Raw genomic sequence first — 25,018 nt, 5'->3', positions numbered from 1 at the left:
CCTTGTGAAAGCGCAGGACTGCGATCAGGTCTGAATACCCCCCCATATCTGATTGTTCCTATCCCTAACCCTCATACCCTGACACCTAAACCTAATCAACCACCCCGCAGCCTAACCCTAATCCCCCCTTCTAAGGGCCTAACCATCCCTACCCGCAGCCTAACCCTAATTTCCACCCCCCACCAGCCTAACGCTAACCCATTTTGCATACTTACGATTGGGATGCAAGCAGACAGGATTCAGGTGTTTGCATCCTCCTTGCTGTATGCATTCCAGCGCAGTTCTTCTGGCAGCTAGTTGGGATGCCTAGTTCGGTATTTTGAATGCTGGCATCTCTACCACCAGGATGCTAAACACACCCCATAACCAATATTCTATTCTTATAAATAAAAAGACTTGGGAAGAAGGCTCAATACATAACAGGAAGGCTGGATCTTTAAGCACACATTACAGTGCTGTGTAGTATAGATACTGTAGATCTCCTCAACTATATTCAGTTCTCAGAATCTATCATCTACCCCACTAACCAAGCTTGGAGATGCTCTGTGGAAAGCACATGAGTCAGTTGGCAGAAATTGGCAGCAGACAATATGTGGGCTGAATGAATATTCAAGGATATGCAGGTCACTTGAATCTGTGACAATCATCACTGAATGACTCAATGATGCAAATACCTAGGAACTGCGCTGCATCTGTGGCTTCCTATATGTGCATTGTAGCTGATGGGCACAATGTTAATAAACACATTAGTGAAACATATCTGCAGTGCCTGAACTATGACTGCTACTACAGTATCCAGAAAGGGCGCTGCCTTAAAGACTGCAGATGTTCAGCAAGTTCAGTATAATCAGTACAATATACAAATGTTTATCTGTCTAGGGATCCATGAATCAGAGCAATGCTATGCAGATCACATGAGGCATTAGGCAACTGATAATGTGCAAATGAATTAAAAAAATAAGCTTATATGGGTAGTCTGCAAATGAACGGGATACGGTCACTAGGTCGACAAGGGGAAGGTCGACAAGCATTAGGTCGACCACTGAAGGTAGACATGTATGACGGTTGACAGGTTCATTAGGTCGACCACTGAAGGTAGACATGTATGACGGTTGACAGGTTCATTAGGTCGACCACTGAAGGTAGACATGTATGACGGTTGACAGGTTAACTAGGTCAACATGGGGAAGGTGCATAGTCAAAAGGACGACATGGGGGTTTTCACGTTTTTTGAGCCGACATGAGCCGACATGCCCTACCATCCACTAAGGCATGGTGGAAGAATAAAATAGTGTGCCGATTGTAGGGAAGCACCGTGCTGGGGACATGGTGCTATGTTACGGTGTCAATGTGGACACATTCGGGTAAAAAAATGGGAAAACCCCCACATCAACCTTTTGACTGTTGACCTTCCCCATGTCGACCTAACCCCATCACCCTTCCTTCAGGTCGACCTAATTCTTGTCTATCCTATGAGCCATACCCAAATGAACAAAGATTATCTGGAGAACACAAAATTAAAATCACACAGTTCTGAGAAACCCCCTTTACTATTTACTCTGGATATTGATGGTTTCGGTTTAGTCCATTAAGCTGAATACAAATGTAAAAATATGCTATTGTGGATACAGATATCAGATACGTCTCTAAATAAAACACTTCTTAACACAATACTGCAAAGAAACTTCCCTCACCCACCCTGGCTTCCTAAAATGGCAAAAGAATAACTGCTGCTTGTGTCTTGCAGATATTTGGCAGACCTCCTAGAACTTGGCTCTCGGCCACATTACAAACACAGCATTTTTTGAACATTTTTTGAAAATGCTTTTTGTGTGTTTCTGAGCGCTGGGCGGTTATTCCTTGTTACAAAATAATAACTGCTTGAGAGATTTTTCAGCTGGTGATGACCTAATCTTTCTGGGCTGTTCCCACTCATATTCACAGTTTTCTGTATCGAACCCTAAAGAACTAAAGCCACGTGGTTTCACTTCTCATAAAGCTTGAAAAACAGGCTTTTGCTGACTGAAGAGCACTGTGCATGGAATGCGGATTGTAACAGTGCATCCTCCTGTAGGTTCTCAGTATACCTTAGACACAGACTAATCTTCTAGATAACAGATTAAGTCATAATGACCCCTATACCCTTTCAAGCACAGAATATACCATAAGAAATAATGCATACAGCTAAATGCCAGCAGTTTTTAATTATCTTATAAAGTAGTCATGGCAACCAGGGGTTAAATCAGGCCTAGCTTACATTCATTAGCCAGGTCACTTTGTGACCTCTCCTTCCTGCAAGTACAGTCAGATATGATGGCTCATTGCCACTTACCGATGATGAATCCATTTCATTATTAAAAGATACAGAGATGAGACTTGTAACTGACAAAAAAAAAAAAGAACATTATGTATATGTCCTGCACATGTATCTGACAAGAGATCTCTTACTTCCTTGGACTTGTCCATCTCATTCTGTAGCACTTGTTTGGCCACATCAGTTTCTATCAGTCGCTGACGCAGGTCTTCATTCTCCTCTTCCAGCTTTACCCTCTTCTTCTCCACTGCCTCCAGCTCATTGTGGAGACGCACAGAGACATCTTTCGCCACCTGAGAAATAGATTTAGAGTAAATCCATAATACTATCAAATTCATTTTATAAATATACATTGAGTAAAGAAAACTCTGGATTACACAGTTAGAGATAAGAACCACATCTACAAAAACAAATTAAAGTAGCAGAATACATTTTCCGTGGAAGTCGTCCAGTGTGAATAACAAACGTCTCCAATACTATATGCAAAGATGGCAGAAGTAGAAGAATCCACAATCCACTTTATAGTGCCGTCCCGTTAAGAAGAGTTCATTTAAACAACAAATAGTGTACAGAACCTTTTCGTAGCAGGTTTGGGAAGCAGTAATATTTTTGACAAGGATTAGTCAAAACAAGAATGTCGGTGCAATTATCCTGACATGGTTATATTGTTACTTAAAGCATTTTAACACGGTCTGTTATAAATGTAAACACAGTGCTTTCCCGGCATGTTCAAAAGTTACAATGTTTGCATGATTAAAATGCTAAACGTAGCAGTACAACCATGTCGGAATAATGGCGCCAACATTCTTGTTTCAAACTATTTATAGTTTCTTAAAATAGTGCAGCATATTCCGTTGCACTTTACAATGGGAAACAGTGATAAAACAAACTGGGTAATAACAAACCCAGAGATAGAAGGACCCTGCTCGCAAGCTTAAAATCTATAGGGATAATAGGAGGTTAGGAATCTCTAGCATGGCAGTCCCACCAGATAACAAGACAGTCCTGATGGGATACAATTATATACAGTATGAATGCTACTAGTGGTTATTTGGGGGTTCCGGAATATGATAAGATTGCCTAAAGAGGTGGGTTTTCAGGGAACACTTGAAAGTTTGGAGGCTAGGAGGAGAGTGGGGATATATTTTGAGATAAGCGAAGAGATGTATGTCGGTTTAGTCAGGTCAATATCTTTGTATGTGAGTAGAAGCATTTTATATTTTATACGGTAGAATATAGGCAACCAATGGGGGGATTGACAGAATGGATCAGCATACGTTGAACATCCAACCAGGAAGATTAGCCTCGCAGCTAAATCCATTCAAAATGAATCCACTCAAAATGGACTGTAGTGGCGATAGGTCTTTTCTGAGGCAAACCGGTAAGGAGACTATTGCAATAATCAATGCGTGAAATGAGTTCATGGCTTAAGGCCCATACACACTGGGTGACTGAGCTGAAAGTTGCTCAAAACACCCAGTTTGAGTGGCTTTCAGCTCAAAGCCGCCCAGTGTGTATGCCCCAGTGATGAGCGGTGCTGCGCGCTCCCGCATCATCGCCGGGAAAGCCGTTCATCTGCTGGTTATACCAGCAGATGAGCGGCTGTCAGGACGGCTTTGCATAGCTCTGCGCTATGCAAAGCCGTCCTTCCCCCTCCGTCAGCGCCGGGCAGGGGGAAAGTCGCTTAGTGTGTATGCACTGAGTGGCTTTTCCCGCAGCAATGATTGGCATCATCGCTGTCCATACACGCTGGGCATAGTCGCCCAGTGTGTATGGACCTTTAGAGTTTTGTAGTGTGTTGTTTAAGAGAAGGTAAAATTTTGGATACATTTTTTTAGATGCATGTAACCTGATGTGTGCAATAAAAAGGACAGAATCACAGATTAGACCTAGGCAGCAAGCTTATGGGGTAGTATAGACTGTCAAGTTGTCAACAGTTATGGAGATATGAGGTTGGTAACTACTCTTGGCTGGGGGGGAATAAAATTAATTCTGTTTTGTAAGTGTTCAGTTTGAGGTGGTGAGAAAACATCCAAAATGAAATGTCAAGAAGGCATTCAGAGACACGGATCATTACGGATTGTGACATTTCAGGGGAGGATAAATAGATTTGAGTATCATCAGCTAAGAAATGATACTGAAATCTGAAAGAGTTGATTAGTATCTTGTCAGAGAGGTATAGATTGATAAAAGCAGAAGACTAAAGTCCTGTACACACTTTTCATGTGAAAGAAGCTCAGTTTTCTCGTCTGTGTGTACGGGGCAGTGATGAGCAGTGAGCGCTGCCACGTGTTCCCGCACCATCGCTGCCGGCCTGCTATGGAAAGCCGTCCACCCCCAGGGAAACGGCTGGGCAGGGGGGAAAAAACACTTAGTGTGTATGTACCGAGCATTTTTCAGCCCTGCTATTTTCCCCATCATTGTGCACCATACACACTGGGCATAAATCGCCCAGTGTATGGACCATTAACCTTGTGGTAAACCAACTGAGCGAGGTAGTGAAGAGGAGGTAGAATCAGAGAAGCAAACATTGAAAGATCTATTAGATAGGTAGAATGAGAACCAAGAAAGGGCAGTCTTCTGAAGACCTAGGGATTGTAGCATTTGTATAAGAGAGTGGTAAACAGTATCAAAGGCAGCAGAAAAGTCGAGAAGAATAAAAATTGAGAACTGGCCAGATCTTTCACTACTTTAGTCAGTGCCATCTATGTGGAGCGTTGAGAGTGAAATCCTGACTGAAGTGGATCTTATAAGTTGTAGGAGTTAAGAAAATGTGCGAGGCGAGTGTAGGCAAGTCTCAAGTAGCTTGGAGGGGCATGGAAACTAAGAGATGGTAGTTTAGAGAGAGTTTGGATCAGAACAGTGTTTTTTCAGAATGGGACTAATAACTGAATGCTTGAACAGAAAAGAAAGATGCCAGTAGAGAGAAATATAGGTTAAGTTTGGGATAAGCACAGGAGACACAGCTTTACTGACTTGTAAGGGTATAAGATCAAGAGGAGAGGTAGTTGAGCAGGAGGATAAGGGCGTTTATATTTCATCTTCATTTTGTGGGGTCAAATGAGGAGAAAATGACAAAGGGCTCAGGAAAGTAAGTGAGCAGGTCACTGGACAAGGAAGAGAAGGCCATTTCATCTTGGATTTTATCAATCTTGTCCTTGAAGTAGGAAGACATTTCTTGTGCACTGATAGTAGTTGTGGGGAGGGTAAGGAAGTGTTTTAAATGTATTGAAAATGCATTTGGGGTTGGTGGCATGAGAAGAAGGAGGATTGTTGGCAGTGTCCAGAGCATTATGATAAGAGCGGTAGGTATTCTTAAATGTGAAGAAGTCACACCAATGACTTTCTACTCTGCAAGATAGTTTTTGTAGGTGTCTTGTTAATTTGGAGTCTGGTTGAGGTGGGATACAGCTATCTCAGGACAGGTAACTGTAGGAATTGGTGAGAGCAGTTGTTGCAGAGAGGTAGAAAGTTGTTGAAAATTGGAGGAGGAGATTAAGAAGGTGATCAGAGAGAGGGAACGGAGTATTAGTGAATTCAGAAACAGAGCATAGCCTGGTGAATACAAGATCAAGGTAATGGCCCACCTCGTGTGTAGAGAAGTCAGACCATTGGGTGAGGCCAATAGGTGGGAGGGAGAGAGGGAGGGGGAGAGAGGTGAAAGGCCTGATAGAGTGATCTCCAAATGATGTAAATGAAGGAACCAGCGGTAGGACTGTATGTGAAAAATTGGGACAGTTATATAACAACAACCACCACCGCCACATCTAGCAACTGTAAAAATAAAGTATGCATCTCACAGGAATAACACTCAATTTATAAACACTAATTCTATATTTTATTTGATGAAGTCTATTGCGATGCATGTACAATGTAATTCTGAGGTAATATACTTCGCTTTCCACCAAAATAATTTTTGGATTTTCATCTGACTTTAGTATCCTCTTTTTCAAACATGCCAAAAAACATAATTTGTGCCCAAACTCTTCCAATCCCACTTTAAACATCCTGATATTCAATTAGGAGCATCAGGATACTTCACTCCACAAAAATGTTCAACATTCTGGGCCAGATGTAATAGCCTGGGAGTTCTGGGCAGCTGTGCATTTTAAATTTAATAAAAACACAATCACCCAGGATTACTCCAGACACCAGCGTCCCAAGTCTGGATGGGTGCAGATGTGCCCCCCTGGGCAATAGCTCCCACCCCTGATGGAGAAGCAACTTTCAAAATGTGGTCTCGGCTATGAGCCAATCACTGCTGTTGGACTAGTAGCCAGTCAGGAGCAGAAGTGGTGAGCCATGTAATCACTCCACCCACTAATTCCAGCTTTAATAAATAGCCAGTGCAAATTCAGTAAGAGAGCAGTAAGGGGGTAAGCATAGAAGAGCATCCATAGAGATGCGGAAGATTCAGTGAAGGGGGCAGATAGAAGATGCAAGAAGATGCAAGGATGCCCAAGTCCTTGCGGCAAGGTAGCCCTTTCAAAAGCGCTTATACTGGCCCCCTTGCATTCAGGTGAACTCCAGTGAAAATCAAGTAGATGGTAAAGGCAAGTGAACACTAAGACGCGACAGAGAGAATCTGGCACTTGGCAAGCTGAAGAACATTGCTGACACCACAGAGTCATTGTGACATGCATAGTCTCCTAAGAACAGACTGTCAGTGCCCCTGTATGTATTTTTCACATCTCCGATCTCTGTCCCTTTGTGTTGCTGCACTTCCATTTTATCTATCATAAATGAGATGTTTTGTTTGCAGTTTTTGAATAGGCATAGAATAGAATACAAAGAGAGATAAAGAGTGACTGAACCATTCCATATAAAATGGTGATGGTATATTTGCCTTAACCGTTAGTTAAGATATTCCAATAATAATACTAAAATATTAGGAGTCCAGTATGCATGACAGAAAAATGCAAGGAGTTAATTTTGACCTGCTTGGATGATCAGATCTACTGGAGAAGTGGAAGATAGTTATGAATACTGCAGCACAGCATAAAAGGGGATGAGATTATTCTTCCGGAAAAGTGCCTGTCCCTCTGCATGACATTTAATTACATATACATTTATTTTCTATTGTGGCAGCCTACAAACTACAGGATCATTAATCTATTTATGCAACAAAAAAGGTGGAAGAAAAAATGTTAACTGGTATTAAAAGGTGGCCCATGCAGCTAGTTCTTACTCCGTAAGTTCTTATGTCAGTGGGGGGCAGATATATTGCACACCATATGGCGCAGTGAGGTCACATTAATTTTGTCCCACAAAATGGTTGCCGCACCTGTATGCAGGAGTCAGGTACTCTGTAAGAGAATAATTTCTGATATGGCTGCAGCTGTGAACTGAGCATGAACTTGAAAGTCTATTCTAATGACTTTGTGCTGTCATTTTCCATGAGTCATCTTATTTGCCTCTTCACATAGAAGCATATTTTCCTCCCCTTTGTTCACAGGACCCTTGATTGGGGATGGCGTCAAAACTTTGGCAGTGAACTGGTAATTAATTGAATGCAAAAAGAGTAACCACATAAAACTTAAACATTTCTTTATGGCCATACAGTTTATTAGGGATAACAGGACCAATAGCTAGCAGCCCAATTTGCAGAAATCCCAGTAAAACTGGGACACAAAGAGAGGAGTGTTTTCAGTGTACACAGCAGGTCTGCTTAGTGTACGGAATGCCATCAAATAGCAGTAGGGGGGGGGGGGGTGATTCCCTGCTGGCAGTCAGCTTCTGGATGATGAAATAGACAGCAATACCAGTATTCCAGCTGCTGGAGTTATCTCCCGGAGATGGTGCCTGCATGCAGCTGGATTACATTCATGTCATTTGTACCGCTGATCCCTTAATACACCGCAAAGCATAGGATGGTGATTTATCAGAGAAAGAAAAAACAACCATGGTTTATATGTGCTTGGATCAAGTTTTTTATTATATTTCCATCCATACTCAGTAATACTTCTGTAGGATTTGTAAGTTCAGGAATATTTTCTTTGAATGTGTTGTCACTTATACGCAACATATTACCTAGCCCTAATAAAGTGAGGGAAGAGCTATGATGAAAAACATATTGGCCTCCAGTAACTAGAATGTATGGTCAAGTATGATCTAATAAAACACCTCACCACTTCGGAGATGTAGCTTTCTCATGCATTAATACAAAGGTGGTCATTAATATAGGTGTTTGTTGCATGTTCATTCTTAGCTGTAAATAAATGGATATCATTACTTGTACATGTGGTACATTTCCTAAACCTATGAACATGTATACTTCATTCATGACAGTTGAGACACAGTGTTGTACCCTCCCAGAATGTCCAAGATTATTGGGATACCTTGCAGACTCCATATTAGGTAAGCAAAGCTCTGGCAGTGTGTGAGGATTGGCATGATGCAATGGACTGATACGATGGACCGATTCAATGACGTTACTTGGCTTGACAGAGTGCTGTGGACTTGGAATTGATACAATGCCTCATTCCTAATGCTTCTGGGTGCAGAAATAACTGGCCACAATGTATTTCCTGCTACTTTCAAATATGGACCTCATGTCTTACCAATATAATGCAAGAATAATATAGGGATTTAGGGGAACAAAATAATAATAAAAAAAGTTCTGTAAGTAGGAATCAAATGTAATGTTTAAAAAAAAAAAAAAACAGAATATGTATGAAGGGAAATTAACTAATTTATAAAAGGGAAATGGGATAAAGAATACAGCATAGGTACAGGAACTCTTGCCATAATTGTATTAGGTATATGCAGGGCTATTTTTCAGCAGGCTCCAGCAGGAACTGAGGCCCTTATTCTAGTTCACTCTTCTGACAAAATATTTCCTAGATGGACAAAACCATGTGCACTGCAGGTGAGGCATGTGTTACTTGTGCAGAGATAATTAGATTTGGGTGGGGTTTTACACCTGCCTCACCTGCAGTGCACATGGTTTTGTCCATCTAAGAAATATTTTGTCAGAAAGAGTGAACTAGAAGAAGGGCCTCAGTTCCTGCTGGAGCCTGCTGAAAAATAGCCCTGGGTATATGTAGTGTAAGTGGAGTACCCAAATTCAATGAGAAGGTAATGACAGCGGCATACCAAAATTCAGATCCACCCCTCCTCCTGCAACCCAACTTTAACCATCTCCACCCATTAAATCTATCCACCACACCAGCCCTCCCCTTCTTGTGCCTAAATCTAAATCTAACCCCAGGTTGGGATGCTGCTGTTGCCATTCTAAAGCCAAAATTTATTTTAAAAAAAAATATATATATATTTAGTCTGTGATTTGAAGTAATAAAATCAAATTTTATATTAAGCTCTAATTGTGGTGCATTTTGTTTTAATCCCTTAAATGAGAATATTGTTATTGTACAAAGCCAATCTGTTAGTACAAGTTAATATTGATTATAATATGCTGAAATGTCCAATTAAATCTTGATGGACTATACTGCTTAAATGACACTTGTTTGTTTAAAATAAATGCACTATGGACAGACAGGCGGTCTACTTATTTACTGATAAATTGAAGTACAAGTGGGGCAATGTAAGCTCATCACAAACCGGGCATTTGTCCTTTCATATGGTTTGTATTAGAGGTACCGGTTCTTCCCTATGCCTGGTGATACTGGTCTAGCACACTGAACAGATCATTCATTCTGTGGTTGAGTAGAATGGGCCACAGGATGCATAGATTGAAATGAATACAGTATTTCACTATGTTGTGTTATTTCATGTAATATTATGGTCCTAGAAAGAGAACTGCGATTATGGACAAGAAATAAATCGGTTTTGTTTTTAATAGTTTTTGTGATGAACAGGCAGCGGACGTTGTTTGCAATTAACTGCATATTTGTCAATTTCATAATAGGTAATAACCCATAGCCCAATGAATGATCAGTTATATAGCACAAGAATATTTGTCCATATTCTTTATATATGCAAATTATGAGTCTCCCAAAGAAAACTGAATGCGTGTATTTATATTTGTGCCGCACAACATGGCTAAAGCTTGGCAGAAGAGATCCCACACAACATTTTACTGGACAAATGCAAAGTTTACAGACCGGATGGGAGCAGGTGGGTGTGGATTATTAGATAGACAGAGGTAAATTACTAAAATGGGAGCTCTATTGAAGATGGGATGTTGCCCATAGCAACCAGATTCTACTTCTTATTTATTTAGCACCTTCTAGAATATAATAGATAGAATCTGATTGGTTGCTACGGACAACATCCCATCTTCAATAGAACTCCAATCTTAGTAAATTTACCTCATAGTGTCTAGATAGACCAGGGCTGGGCAACACCGGCCCTCCAGATGTTAATGAACTACACATCCCAGGGTGCTTTGCATTAGTTTTGCTATGTGACCATGCTGAAACTGATGCAAGGCATGCTGGGATGTGTAATTCATCAACATCTGGAGGGCCGGTGTTGCCCAGCCCTGAGATAGACAGTCAATAGATCGACCTCAAAAGGTCGATATGATAAAACTGGTCGACAGGGTCAAAAGGTTTAACATGAAAAAGGTAAACACATGAGTTTTCCATGTTAAACCAGTGTCAACATGGACCTGCAATTAGTGTAAAGCTTGCTCACCAGGCTTCAGGCCTTCTGGAGGTCCAACTGAAGATAATAAAGCATGAAAAAGTCCCAAAAAATTAACACAAAATTGTGTAAAGCTCACACCTATTGACGGTCTATCTAAACACTGTAGATCTATCAACCAACACCCCACTCCCATTCTCTTGGATACTACCTAATGTTGCCCCACAAGAAAAAAAAATCCCCACAATCTAAGGAAAACACTGATGGCACTTTGTATGCGGAATCAGATACTCAGTCACATACAGATATGCAAGTGTCACATACCCAATGTGTAATACAGTCTCTTGGAGCATCTTAGCCGTATCAACTAAAATGCAGATTTGTAGTGTGGCGACATTCACATTAGATGCAGGAGAACACATCTGTACTTAGATTTCACTAGCATTTACTGAACGCACACCACTGAGCAGCAATAGATGGGTAATGCTAGACATACACCTTGGGAGGAACATGACAGACCCCTCACGGTACAGCAAGCATTCATTTTACTACTGTAATCTCTCTGAAATAATGTATAAAGTCTAGGCAAGTACGGGCTGTGGGACAAATCTTCACACAAATGTTTTGCATCCTGAACAGTAAGGACAGGACTGAAAGGCAAGCAACACTAATAGATTTAAAAATAAAAGTTAAAACTAAACAATTTTATTTTTCTATAGATGTGACAACAATGTTTATTATGAGACTGTAAACCATGCAAAATACTTGCTTCTGCATTTCCCTTGAATAATATTAGAAATAGGAGTAATATATTAATATCGTTTTAAGAATCTTTTTAAAAACATGATCTATTCATTACATTTTCAATAGTCCTAAAGTATAATATACTAAAATAATATTTGTATAAACTTCCAATTAACATATAAATGTAATATATAATGCGATAAACATGTGAATATGTAAAAGTAGTGCAGAGGTTGAATTATCCTCGATAATATAGAACAGAGCATTTCTATTTGTTAATCCCAAAGGACCAACAAGCAGTTTGTACTTGCAGCGCCTCCCTCCTCCTTCCTCCTTTCACACAACCAAAATATTAACAGCCGTTGGCCTCCTAAATACTGAGCGTCTTTGTTTGAAAGAAACTGGCAGTGAAGAACCCGTGTAATAATGGAAAATATAGCCATGTGAAATAGGAAGGCTGGAGTCAGCAATGTAAACACAGGCCGGGACCTGTTCGTTGTTGCTAGGCAACCGGGGAAGAGCCCCTGTTTCCTGCAATACACTGGAGACCCATACAGTAGCACTTTACCAACAGCAAGGCAAGAATAGCATGCAAAAACTATACAGCACAGCCTCACATCAATATGTAATTACCACACATGTACCAAACACCGTCCAACCAGCTGTATCTGATACTGGATAATTCTATATGTATTTCAGTTTACTAGGGTTATCATATTTGGTCAAATAAAAACAAAGTATGTACCCTTCTGTTACGTTACATCTCTAAGGTGCATAAATAGAGCAATTTGTTGTGAAATAAAAAAAAGCCTTGGAGAAAAATAGACTACCCTTCATCATGCAAGCTATACTATATAAATCACCAATTCGCCAGTATACATGCTCTTAAGTCCACAGTGTATTACAATACCCATTACAGCATTACCCTGTGGCCACTATATGTCTAGTATACCATAGTGGCCTATCATACCCCTGTCCAAAACAACGCATCACAGAACATGACCCAGGCCTAGCAGTGGTAAGGACCAGTATTGACTAAAGAAGGTCCTGCTTTATGAATTACTACCGGCTGCCAACACAGGCATAGAAGGGGGCCACTTTTACCCTGCACACCACTGAAGTTCCTCTAGTGTGCTGTACATCCAGTTGGTCAAGTTAACAGATAAACTTTTGTCACAGCTAAAATATAGCCTTGCCAATTGTCACTTATTTGGGAACATACAACACTCATTGGAAGTAGCTCAGTTTATAATCATATGACGGCATACAATGTTTGTCTCAATTAATTTTTCCGCTTAAACCCACACAACAATTACCTTGACATCTTGCTCGAGGGTGCTGACGAGTTCACTGTCCACCTGTCCTGACTGAGCCACTCTCAGGCCTCTGCGCTCTGCTTTCTTCAGTCTGTACTGCAGGATTCGGCAGGTTTTGTGCACTTGCTCCAGTTGCTGCCTGAGTTCATGGAGCTGATACACGTCCTCCTCCATGTAGACATCTCTCATTTCCAGCATCTCGGACCTCAGTTCCTCGATCTCATCCTGGAGGTAAAGAGAAACAGGGAATAAGTAAATTGATAATGTAGTCTGAAAGGTCAATTACACAAACATCATAAAAGCCTAGAGGCTCGATTTCCTGAGATGGCCCAGATCTGCCAATAAACAGATAGAATGGCAGATGATAAAAGATAACCTGCTTTGTGTTTAAGCAGAGATGCCGCAGTATTAACAAGTTGCATTACTAATATATTATATCCTTGGAGTTTGATCAAGAATTAGCGTAGGGTGAAGAAATAAGTTTGTCATTAACAAGTTTTTATTTCATAAAGTTTTTAAAGTTCTTTTGTAGAAATAAAAATTATTTATTTTCCAGTTGTCTTCAGAAATTGTGGAGTTTATTCCATCCCACCAATAATAATAATCCTAATATTTCCTCTCCAACACTATGATGTACTGTTCCGTGCACAGCTACACCATTTTCTACCTGGCTGCAGGAAGGAATCATGTGACGCAGTCCAGTCACTACTACGGTGAAATAGTACAGTTCTACATTGTTCATCCTTTAGTTATAGGCAAGGCCACTGTCTGTCAGCCATCCACACACCACCAAACCTGGATCCTTCACTAATCCTCTGCACTAATCTAGAGTGGCAATAACTTTTCCCAAATTACCCCTCGAACCAACCAATTTCTGGTTACATTCCCACCAGATACTCATTCCCACCAAATCTCCACCTCCAGTAACATTGCGGCTAGGCCCAGAAGCACTAGTAATCCGCATTTAGTGCTCCCTTGGTGATAGATGTGGGATTACCTCGGCAAGTAATTGAGTAGGTTCAGGCACTTAACTCAGGAGCGATCACTGTAGCGGTATGTCCCGCAACTAACTGAATCGCCCTCAAAGTTGGTGCCGCTGCTTCTAGCTATCATTTTATAGAATGTGACGGATAAATGCTACCTCAAAGCTTACTGGTTGCCATGGGCAACTTCTCCGTTCTTTTCATTGCTTGATACAGCAAATCCTAGATATCATTATGCACCGAACACAAAGATACATTTTATAGAAATTTCTGCATTTATTAATTAAGGGGTCAGAGATGCATATGCAAATCACATTTATTATGGCATCTGGTAAACGAAAACATAAAATAATTATACAAAGGATCAGTAATAAAAGACAGTAAATTAGTTATGGAAAAGTTCAATACTTGCTAACCCTTTTCTTCTACGTACCGTTAATTATACATCATGTACACAAAATGACTCTGTATTATTGTGTCTGTGGCCCAGTGTTATTCTCTGAACACCTGAACTCCCCAGCACAATGATCACACACAATGAGATTAAGGTCTGGGGTCAGGAGGGGCTTTCATGCATGGAGGAGCAGCGTGAGGGGAAGTGACAGACTGAGAGGGGCCCAGGCAGCTGTCCCATACAGACCAGCAGCTTCTCACCTCCTGGACAGGACAGCTCTGTTTACCAAGAACCTGGCACCACAACTACCAAGATGAACACATAATGAATAATTCAAAGTAACATTGTACAATCTGCCTCTTGCTTCTCCTCCCCATACTGATTTCGGCATTACGCAATACAATGATCTTATACACGTTACATATACATATGTGCAGGATGTAACACTACGCCAAGCACATTAAACAGACTTTTATTTTTAAATATCTGTCAGCCAATGTAGTTGCACCAAGATTAAAAAAGCAAAAAAAAAAAAAAATTAGTGTTGCTCACAAAATATGTAATTCCATATTATGTTATTAGTTGGGGCACAGGCCCTTTTGTAGATCTATCTTTTTATTGCGTCACTGCCCTGAAAGCATTAAACTGACTACACATATAACCATTTGCTAGATCAGCAAATCTAAATAGGATGTTAAACTGATGCAGTGTGTGCAGGTTTCAACATGAAAATAACTGCAAGTGAACATTCAACAGGATTATAAATCAGACAGATAATAAGATTTAAGCCAAGCTAATCTTAAGTACCTCATACACTAGTCCGATTTCACTCCATCTTGACAAAACGGGCTGAGAAATTGGCCAAAATTGGAGGTGTTTGACGTCCCCCTCTGGTCCAATGTGCATCAAACCTAATCCTGCTGCCCGTCTGACCTCCTACTCGACCCCCTTCCCGGCGGCAGGGCACAGGGTTGCATGTGATACATCGCACGTGAAAGGACCGCATAGGCGGTCCTAGGCAGCCATGGGAGGGTCAGATAGCCATACAGTAATGCAATACATTGCAGCACTGTATGGCCATCTTTAGGTTCGTCTGACACCACCATCAAACAGCTTTTATCCAGGCTGAGTACCTCTTACCAAAAATGCTCGGGACCAGAAGCATTTTGGATAAAGGATTATTCCGTATTTAGGAATATCTTTATAATTCAATGAGGCATCTTGAGGACAGTACCCATGTGTGAACATAAAATGCATTTATGTTGTAAAAACACATAAAACTCCTGAAATACACACGAATATATTTTATTTGTGCATAAAACAAGGTTTCAAACATGAAACAAAGTTTGTGTACTATCATCTCAGGCACTGAAATTGAATAGCAAGCAATAATTTTAGTGCCAGTTACATATTGTATGTCCCTGGGAGTGCCGGTTACAAATGTCCCCAGTAGTGCTTTTAGCAAAAAAAAAAAAAAAAAAAATACATTCCAGAAATGATAATTTTTGTTATAATTTGGATAACAGATATCCAGATAAGGGATACTCAACTTGTATTTGCAAACAGATCCCGCTACCTTTACCAGACATGTGATCTTACAGGCGCAACATTCTTTACGGAAAAAGGGCGGGATGCTCGAATGCAAAAATGCAGTAAATATCCCGTTATATGGTTTTTACTGCATTTTGATATGCAGGAAAACCTGCAAGCCTACTGGCTTGTTAACGTGACCCAGAGCTGCCCCCGCACAGACCCAAGCCAAACCCCCCCTGTGTCTGGGCAGAACTCCTCCTCACTGCACAGTACATCCCCTTCCGGGTGCAGGGAGGAGGTGGAGCCCACCCCGGAACTGCAGCAGCCGGCTAAGGTAGGGAGGGGGAGCCATTGGGCAATGGGCAACTCTTATTGTGAGAGCTGCCCGTTGCTATACTAATCACATATGTTAGAGCATATGTGATTAGTATCATTGCGGTAGCCAGCGGAGTTGGGTGGTAACTGGCGGCAGTGGATAGAGCATCACGCCCAAAGACACCAAGGAATAGTAATTAAAATGAGCAGAACTTTACAAACACAATATTGATAAAAAAAACAGTAAAAAAAATGTAAGGTAGTTTTGAGGTTGTTTTTTGCTTTTTAATACAAGTCAAAACAAAAACAGCAAAGTTCAAATTTACTCCACATAAGATGGAGCTGAAAAGATCTTAAGAAGCACCCAGCTTTGTAAGTCACACATTTTTCCTTACACTGGATAGAGGTATGAGGGAAGATAGTCAATGTAGCCTACACTCTAATGGTGATGTGGGCAGATGATCATAAAGAGTTCAACACGCCCGTAACATTTCTGTGGCGGAACAGACCGTTTAGCAGATATGCCAAGTTCTGGAAACAGAATTTCCTGAATGCACTATAGTTCTATCACAAAACGAAGCAAACACGCAACCAGGTGATCTAGAAAATATTTATTACATTTCTATATAGATTCATGGTGGGAAAATATACACCTATCCAGTCACCATGAATTATGTCCGCTGGCAATTTTTTGTTATGCTTGTTTGGTTTGGGATCAGAAAGGACTAGTTCCAATAACACCTTACATGCTTGTACTTGTAGTTGAGCACATCTGTGGCTGTGTCTCTTGAGAATGGACTCCCTTCTGCTTATTTATATCCAATGCCACTGAAGCATTCGTGTCAGTGTCCTACACTGACCACTCGCACAGGGATGAGGTCATTGGGTCACCAGCAAGTATGTCAACAAGCATTAGGTCGAAGCAGGAAGGTAGACATGACTTAAGGTCAACATGGGTTAGGTCGACATGGTTTTTTTACTGGTTTTGGAGCCAACATGTGCCAACAGGCGGTATTTCATGCCCTAACATCCACTAGGGAATAAAATAGTGTGCTAAGCATAGCGAGGTACCGCGCCCGAAGCATGGCGAGCATAGCGAGCCATGCGAGGGGACGCAGTGCTACGTCTTCATGTTTATGTTGACTGTGTCGATATTTGGTTAAAATAAAAAAGTAAAAAGAAAAACATGTCGACCTAATGACCCTGTCGACCTTTAGTCATGTCGACCTACTTGCTATTGACCTAATGATCCATACCCCTCGCACAAGTACAAGCATAGCACTTGTGCAATGCTCATGTGGTCATGTTTGACATGTGGAGTTGCTGCAGTTTACCAAAACACCAGTTGGTAACTACTCTCATCAAAGTGCTGGGGTCCTCAACACTACCATACTAAGATATTTCACTGCAGACACCTGCCCCCACACAGGTGGTCTGGACGGACTCCTGCCTAGAAGCAATACAGTGCAGGAGCAGGTCTGCAGGCCAAGGTGACGGAAGTGGAACTGCTGACATCGCCGAACACGTACACAGCCCTGGGGTATGTATATGCAGCTAAAAGGGACTAACTCCTATGGTCTTATTTTACTTTAAGCAAAAATAAAAATTGTAGACAAATCTAGTGATAAATTGCAGCTTTTGTATAACTCTATAAACAAAATTCAAACTCACCTGTACTGTACAAATTCCAGTTGTCATGGTGTTGTGAATAGGAGATGCCCCCTGCTGAACTTAATGGAGCAGGGGCTTGCTTAAATTTAGAATATCTAGACCCAAGCAACATACTGTAGCACTGCCAAACTCCTTGTTCTACTGTCTCACAATGACAAATGAGCAGCTAAATTGGGTCTGTTGAGATATGCTAGCATAAGCATGTACTGGAGGGCAAATAAGCTGGCACCTGCTAGATGCCACAGCTGGGTAAGTGGGTTAGAGTAGGCTGATAAATCACATGTCTGTAAATGCAAAGCGTACCGCAGGAGGGTAAACAGGCTGAGCATACATATCTATGTGGATGACAGACTTTGAGCTCCAGCACATTTTGCCTAAGGCCTGTTTTGGGAAAGAGCGATCTGTCCCCCTGCCGATTGAACTTGGTCTTAAAAACTTTTATGAAAAACGAAAGCTGCCTAACCGCACATCTTATAAGGATCGATCTAAGGTCCGTTTTTATTTGAATTGGAAGTCGTTCCACGTGTACTATTGTTATACACTGCACAAACAACATATTGAAAGTCACCCCTGAGGAAGTCAGTGTGACGAAATGCGTTGGGTGTTTCTATGTACCATGTGAAAAACGACCAAACTGCAAACAAAAGTTTTAATAGAACAATTTTTAATAAAACTATGTATTAAATCATTGAAGATTGTGATACGTGTCTGTAAATCATTACAGTTTTTACTGGTGGTGGAGAGTCAATATAGTGGCGCACTGTTTCTTGTTTCTATCTATTCCCACTTTTTCCCCTACTAACAGAGGGGACAAACGGAGTTGCAGCCAACAAATACATTTCGAATCAGCGCATTGAAGGGGTAATATATATATTACACACACACACAAACACACTATAGCTGCAGTGAAGCTAAACATTCCATCTTGGCAACAGGTCCTGTTAAACTTGGTTTATGCAGAGGGTCTATTTGTGACATTTTCGTCCGAATGTACATCTTTCATATTCCCAATGTGATGTGAAAAAAAAAACACTTCATGAGACTGTACTGATTCATTGTATATGCTACACTTATATATTTATGTGCAAAGTGTACATGCAGCGGGTGGCCTTTTTTCATGCCAAGTTCTATTGTGCTGCATTAACAGATGCAGACCTAGTCGCACTCAGATATACACGCGGCACAAATGAACTTAATCAGTGCAGTCTCCGGAAGCGGTCTATCATATAGAGTGACTAAAGGTGCATATACACCGGGCAATATTTTTAAAGATATCGTTCATTTTGGGCCATCTTAACGATGAACAAAGTCTTCCAAAATATTGGCCAGTGTGTATAAATGAACGATGCTCCCGCTGGTCATTCATCAGGGTTTTAGGACATCTGTACATGTCAATTTTGGATGTCTTTCCCAAAAAGCTATAGATAGTTAGTCATATTGTTCAGTTTGTATGCACATTATCGTTTGTCCAGGATACTGGGAAGTTAGAGGAAAATCGTTTACCAATATCTTTCACTGCACACATTGTCTAGTGTGTTTGCACCTTAAGACCCATATGTAGACTAAAGAGATGCTACACTGCTTGGCGCACCTCACTAGATGCCAGATGTATCAAGCTTCTCAAAGTGATAAAAGTGGAGAGTGATAAACAGCCAGCCAATCAGCTCCTACCAGCCATGTTACAGGCTGGCTTTGAAAAATAACAGGTAGCAGCTGATTGGCTGGCTGTTTATCACGCTCCACTTTATCACTTTGTGAAGCTTGATACACATGGCCCTTACTGTACATCAGGCATCTTGTGCTGCATGGAGTGTTCACGCCACATTTGTAAGGTCAAATGGAATGGGCATCACAGGTAGGAAAATGGGCTACAAATATGCTTGGTACCATAGTACAGTTACTAGACTGAATACCACAGAAGGGTTCTAAAAATGAATTGGACACGACAGCATGGTAAATGCAAGTTTATTCTGTGCACTGAATTTGTGTGTTGAAACTTGTGTATTAGTGTCACATAACTTCATGCTTTGTATTGCCCATTTCAGCTAACAAAAGACATTATTAGACATTTAGGAAAGTAAAGTTACCCTGCCAGGAAAACTCTGAGTAAAACTGGGGAGCTAACTGTGATAAGTTGTCTTCTGCAATAGTCCATAGAGGGTCTTAGTACGGACTTAAGTATTCTTCAAGAAAAAAAAAAAAGTCTGATGTCCAGAAAGTAAGACAAATACTGTGATTTTAGCTAATTTTGTATAAAAAATTAGTTCCCAGCCCATCAAAATGATGAAATATCATAACAGCTTTGTAAGCGCCAGCTGCCACGCACAACCAAATAGACCAACACTTGAATTGCTCCGTCCGGCCCCATGTAATGGCCACCGATGCGTAAAACACTTGAATTCCCCCCATAGGGTTGAGAAGCCTTTTATTATATAGGTTAGCAACTGATAAATAACCTGGCAATACAAGTTATATTTAGACAACACATTCTAAATTGTTAACCCAAACTGTTTAACGATTGGAGGAAATATCTTTAGGCATTTGGCATGAGTGTGGGGATGTTATGCCACAGGTTTCTAATAATATAACTCAGACCAAATAACAAATGCACCAGTGAATACAAGTTTCATAGTGGAGAATATTTCTATAATTAATCATTCTAGTACTGCAGGCTATGTTACTATGCAGAGTACTCCGTGCTGGACAAATACCAAAATGGATGTAGCTAACCAATGTGTCTAAGAACAAATGTAACTGACTGTGCACCACAGAATCTGTCAGTGCGCTCTGTTAGCTTAGTGCCATGGATGCTGGCAGGTTACAAGGTATAAAGGTGACCATACACTAGGGCTATTTACATGCATTTTGGGCTCTTTTCATGTAATAGTGGCACATGGCAGCGGGTCCGTTGCAAAGCCAAAGCCTTTGCACCAGCTGCAGAAGTGATCTGCTGGATTGCATCCGAGGCAGGCAGCTCAAGGGTGGATAGTGTGCAACTTCTATGAGGGGAGAAGTCCCACAAGTGTATGCCCACCTTAAGACATTGGGGTGTATTCAATGCGGCCAGCGAGGGGGGCCGCACAAAAAGGGGATTTTTGTCCTTACCTGGAAAATCCTTATTTCTGAATCCTTTGGTGGACACTGGGACAGTGGGAAGGGGGCGGAGCCATGGCGACAGGCACCAAGTAGCTAACACTTTAGTGGTGCAGCCCAGGCCCCTCCTTCCCCACACTCCATCCTAGGTCAGTTTAGACTACCACCGGACTTAGGAGCACAGGAAAGGAGAGAATGAAAGAAAGAAAAAGAGAGATCTTGTATTACCATGAACAAGAGCATTCCCTAAAACCAACCCATCAGCCGATCAGGGGCGTCTGGGCGGGCGCCCAGTGTCCACCAAAGGATTCAGAAATAAGGATTTTCCAGGTAAGGACAAAAATCCCCTTATTTCCTTCATGCCATTGGTGGCCACTGGGACAGTGGGACGTCCCACCGCTGTCTCCTCATGGGAGGGAACGCTCCTGAGCTGCAGAAAGAACGCCACGGCCGAACGCAGAGTCGACCTCGGTGAAAGTATCAAACCTGTAGTGGCGTATAAAAGTGTGCATGGAAGACCATGTGGCTGCGCGGCACAGCTGTTCTGCGGAGACTCCTGAAGCCGCAGCCCACGATGATCCTACCGAGCGAGTGGAATGGGCCGTGAGCCCTGCTGGCGCCGGCCTATTCGCCAGGAGGTATGCCTGCTGAACCGTAAGCCGCAACCACCTGGCAATGGACTGTTTAGATGCGGGCCAACCCCGCTTCTGATGATCATAAAGAACAAACAAAGCTTCTGTTCTTCTAATCTCCCTGGTCCTATCCACATAGATGCGAAGGGCCCGAACCACATCGAGAGCCCCTCCACTTCTTGAATCCTGGAAAGCAGGAACCACGATTTCTTGGTTTACGTGAAACCTGGATACCACTTTTGGCAGGTAACCCAACCTGGTACGGAGGACTGCCCGATCTTGGTGGAAAACCAAAAACGGTGGCTTGCAAGATAGAGCGGACAAATCCGAGACCCGCCTAGCTGACGCAATTGCCAGAAGGAAACACACCTTCCATGAAAGCCAACGCAACTCCACTGACTCCAGAGGCTCAAACGGAGCCACCTGAAGAGCTCTCAGAACCAAAGGCAGATCCCACGGGACTACGGGACTCCGAAAGGGAGGAGTCACGTGCATGACCCCTTGGAGGAAAGTGCGAACCTCCGGCCTTGTCGCAATGCGCCTCTGAAACAGAACCGAGAGCGCCGAGACCTGAACCTTCAAAGTGGAATGTTGAAGGCCCAAATCCACTCCCGACTGTAAGAAGGCCAAAACCTTGGGCAACGAGAACCTCCTTGGATTCTTCTCGTGCTCTTCACACCAGCGAAAGAAAGAACTCCAGATTCTGTAGTAGACCTTTGCTGAGGACGGCTTCCTGGCCGCTATCATGGTTCTTATCACCGAATCTGAGAACCCCCTGTCTCTTAAGATCTCCCTCTCAAGAGCCAGGCCGTCAAATCGAGACGAGCTAGGCTGGGATGTTGACAGGGTCCCTGAGACAGAAGGTCTGGCCGGAGAGGTAACCGCCACTGAGGTTCCTCCGCCATGAGCCGGAGATCGGCATACCAGGCCCTGCGTGGCCAGTTTGGGGCCACCAGGATTACCCTTACCCGTTCCCGCTTGAGTCTTCTTAGGAACCGAGGAAGAAGAGCCACTGGCGGGAAGGCGTACACCAGATCGAACGGCCAAGGTGCCGACAGAGCGTCGACCAGAAATGCGACTGGATCCCGAGTCCTGGACCCGTAGCAAGGCAACTTGTGATTCCACCGGGATGCCAGGAGATCTATCTGAGGCCTCCCCCAACGGAGGGTTAGAGAGTGAAACACCTCTGGATGAAGAGACCATTCTCCGGAGTGGATCTCTTGGCGGCTCAGAAAGTCTGCTTCCCAGTTTTCGACGCCGGGAATGTACACTGCCGACAATGCCAAGAGGTGACGTTCTGCCCAACGAAGAATTGGCTGTACCTCCAGAAAAGCTGCTCTGCTCCGAGTTCCCCCCTGGTGATTGATGTATGCCACCGCCGTGGCGTTGTCTGTCTGTACCTTGACTGCACGAGAGCAAATCAGGGGGGCCGCCTGGAGAAGGGCTAAGTAGATCGCCCTGAGCTCTAGAATATTGATCGGCAACCCCGACTCCTGGTGGGACCAAACTCCCTGGTAGGATCGGTCCTCCACCACCGCTCCCCAGCCCCTGAGGCTGGCATCTGTCGTCAAGAGTACCCAGTCGGAGACTAGGAAGGGCCGTCCCATGGACAGGTGACGTGGCTTGAGCCACCAGAGCAACGATAGTCGAACCTCCTGAGAGAGTACTATCTCCTGCCTCTTCAGAGCCTGTGGTGAACGGTTCCAATACTTGAGGATCTGGTGTTGCAACGGACGAGAGTGAAATTGGGCAAATTCCACCATCTCGAAGCACGAGACCATCTTGCCCAAAATCTTCATACATAGATGAAGAGAGACTCTCCTGTGCTTGAGAAACCCTCGTAAGAGGGCCTGCAAAGCCAGCCGCTTCTTGTCTGGAAGATAGACCCTCTGGGCCTGGGAATCCAGACGCGCTCCCAGATGTATCATCTCCTGGGAGGGTTCCAGGCTGGACTTGCGCCAGTTCACTAGCCAACCGTGAGCCTGGAGCAGGTCCAGCGTAATGCCTAGATGTTGTAGGAGTAGTTCTCTGGACTGTCCCAAAATCAGAAGGTCGTCCAGATAAGGCAGAATCCGCACTCCCTGGAGGTGAAGGAAGGCTGCCATAACTCCCATCACCTTCGTAAAGACTCTTGGTGCTGTAGAGATTCCGAAGGGTAGAGCCCGAAATTGGACATGAAGATCCTTGGTTGCAAACCGGAGGTACTTGCGGTGATCCGGATGTATCGGAACATGCAGGTATGCATCTCTGATGTCCAGAGATACCATGAAATCCCCCGGCTCCATTGCCTGTATAATGGACCGGAGGGACTCCATGCGAAACCGCGGAATGTTCAAGTAACAATTGAGATCCTTGAGATTCAGGATTGGTCGGAATGAACCATCCGGCTTCCCGATCAGGAATAAATTGGAGTAATAGCCGTGGCCCCTCTGCTGAGGAGGAACCACTTCTATCACCCGAGACTGGAGAAGAGTCTGAACGGAGGCGCTGAGAGCCTCCGCCTTCAGAGGACAGGCCGGGCGCCCCGTGATAAAGAATCGGGTCGGCGGACGCCTGTTGAAGGAGAGATAGTATCCTTCCGACACGATACTCAAAATCCAATTGTCCGATGTCGTCTCCCTCCATCTGTTGGCAAAATGGAGGAGGCGAGCCCCCACCGGCAGGGAGTCGACCTGAGGGGTCCCCGAGTCATTGGGAGGCCTTCTCCGGGGCCTTAGGAGGCTGACGTTTGCCAGACTGGGACTGTCTGCTCTTACCAAACGACTCCCTCCTGGGAGGACGGCTTCTTGTTGAAGATTGTCCCCTCGGCTTTCCCTGCGGCCGAAAGGAACGAAAGGACTGCTTCGGCTTAGAGGGTGCCGACGGGAGGAAGGCTGTCTTGGAAGTGGCTACCGTAGTCACAATTTTGTCCAGCTCCGGACCGAAAAGCATATCGCCCACAAAAGGAAGGGCCTCCAGGGCCTTTTTGGATTCTGCATCCGCATTCCAAGTGCGGAGCCACAAGGCTCTTCTGGCTGCAACCGAAGACGCCGAGATCCTAGAGGCTAACGTAGCTGTGTCCAGGGCCGCCTCGCCCAAATACGTGGAGGCTTCTCTGATATGGTCCACCAGAGAAAGCAGCTCCGACCTGCGTATGCCTGACGAAATGTTCTCCGTCAACATATCTGCCCATTTGCCTACCGCCCTAGCCACCCAGGCCGAGGCCAAAGCTGGCCTATTAAGCGTACCCGCATGAGTAAAGATAGATTTAAAGACATGTTCCATCTTTCTATCCGTGGGGTCCTTTAGAGCCGCCACAGTGGGAATAGGCAAGGTAGTAGCCTTTACCAGCCGGGCTATGTGGGAATCCACCTGAGGCGGGCGTTCCCATTTCGTGCGCCCGTCTGCCGGAAAGGGATAAGAAGAAACCATCCTTTTAGAAATTGTAAATTTCTTATTAGGAGCAGACCAGGCCTTTGCCAGATCTCCTTCCAGCT

General features: G+C 43.3%; 1 protein-coding gene across 3 annotated transcripts in view; it reads right to left on the bottom strand.

Annotated features, from left to right (window-relative positions):
• MTCL2 (microtubule crosslinking factor 2) overlaps window positions 1-25,018 on the bottom strand; it is a 112,237-nt gene that overhangs the window by 62,242 nt on the left and 24,977 nt on the right. For all 3 annotated transcript variants that reach the window (XM_083147597.1, XM_083147598.1, XM_083147595.1), the window contains exons 2-3: window positions 12,922-13,146; window positions 2,449-2,607 (exon numbers count right to left, since the gene is read on the bottom strand). In XM_083147597.1, the coding sequence (XP_083003723.1) occupies window positions 2,449-2,607; window positions 12,922-13,146 (384 nt within the window). The remainder of the gene's footprint in view (window positions 1-2,448; window positions 2,608-12,921; window positions 13,147-25,018) is intronic.

This window comes from Crinia signifera, chromosome 6 (genome assembly GCF_055691185.1).
Source record: "Crinia signifera chromosome 6, ASM5569118v1, whole genome shotgun sequence".
In the NCBI taxonomy this organism is placed as follows: domain Eukaryota; kingdom Metazoa; phylum Chordata; class Amphibia; order Anura; family Myobatrachidae; genus Crinia; species Crinia signifera.
This window is presented reverse-complemented; position numbering and strand designations above follow the sequence as displayed.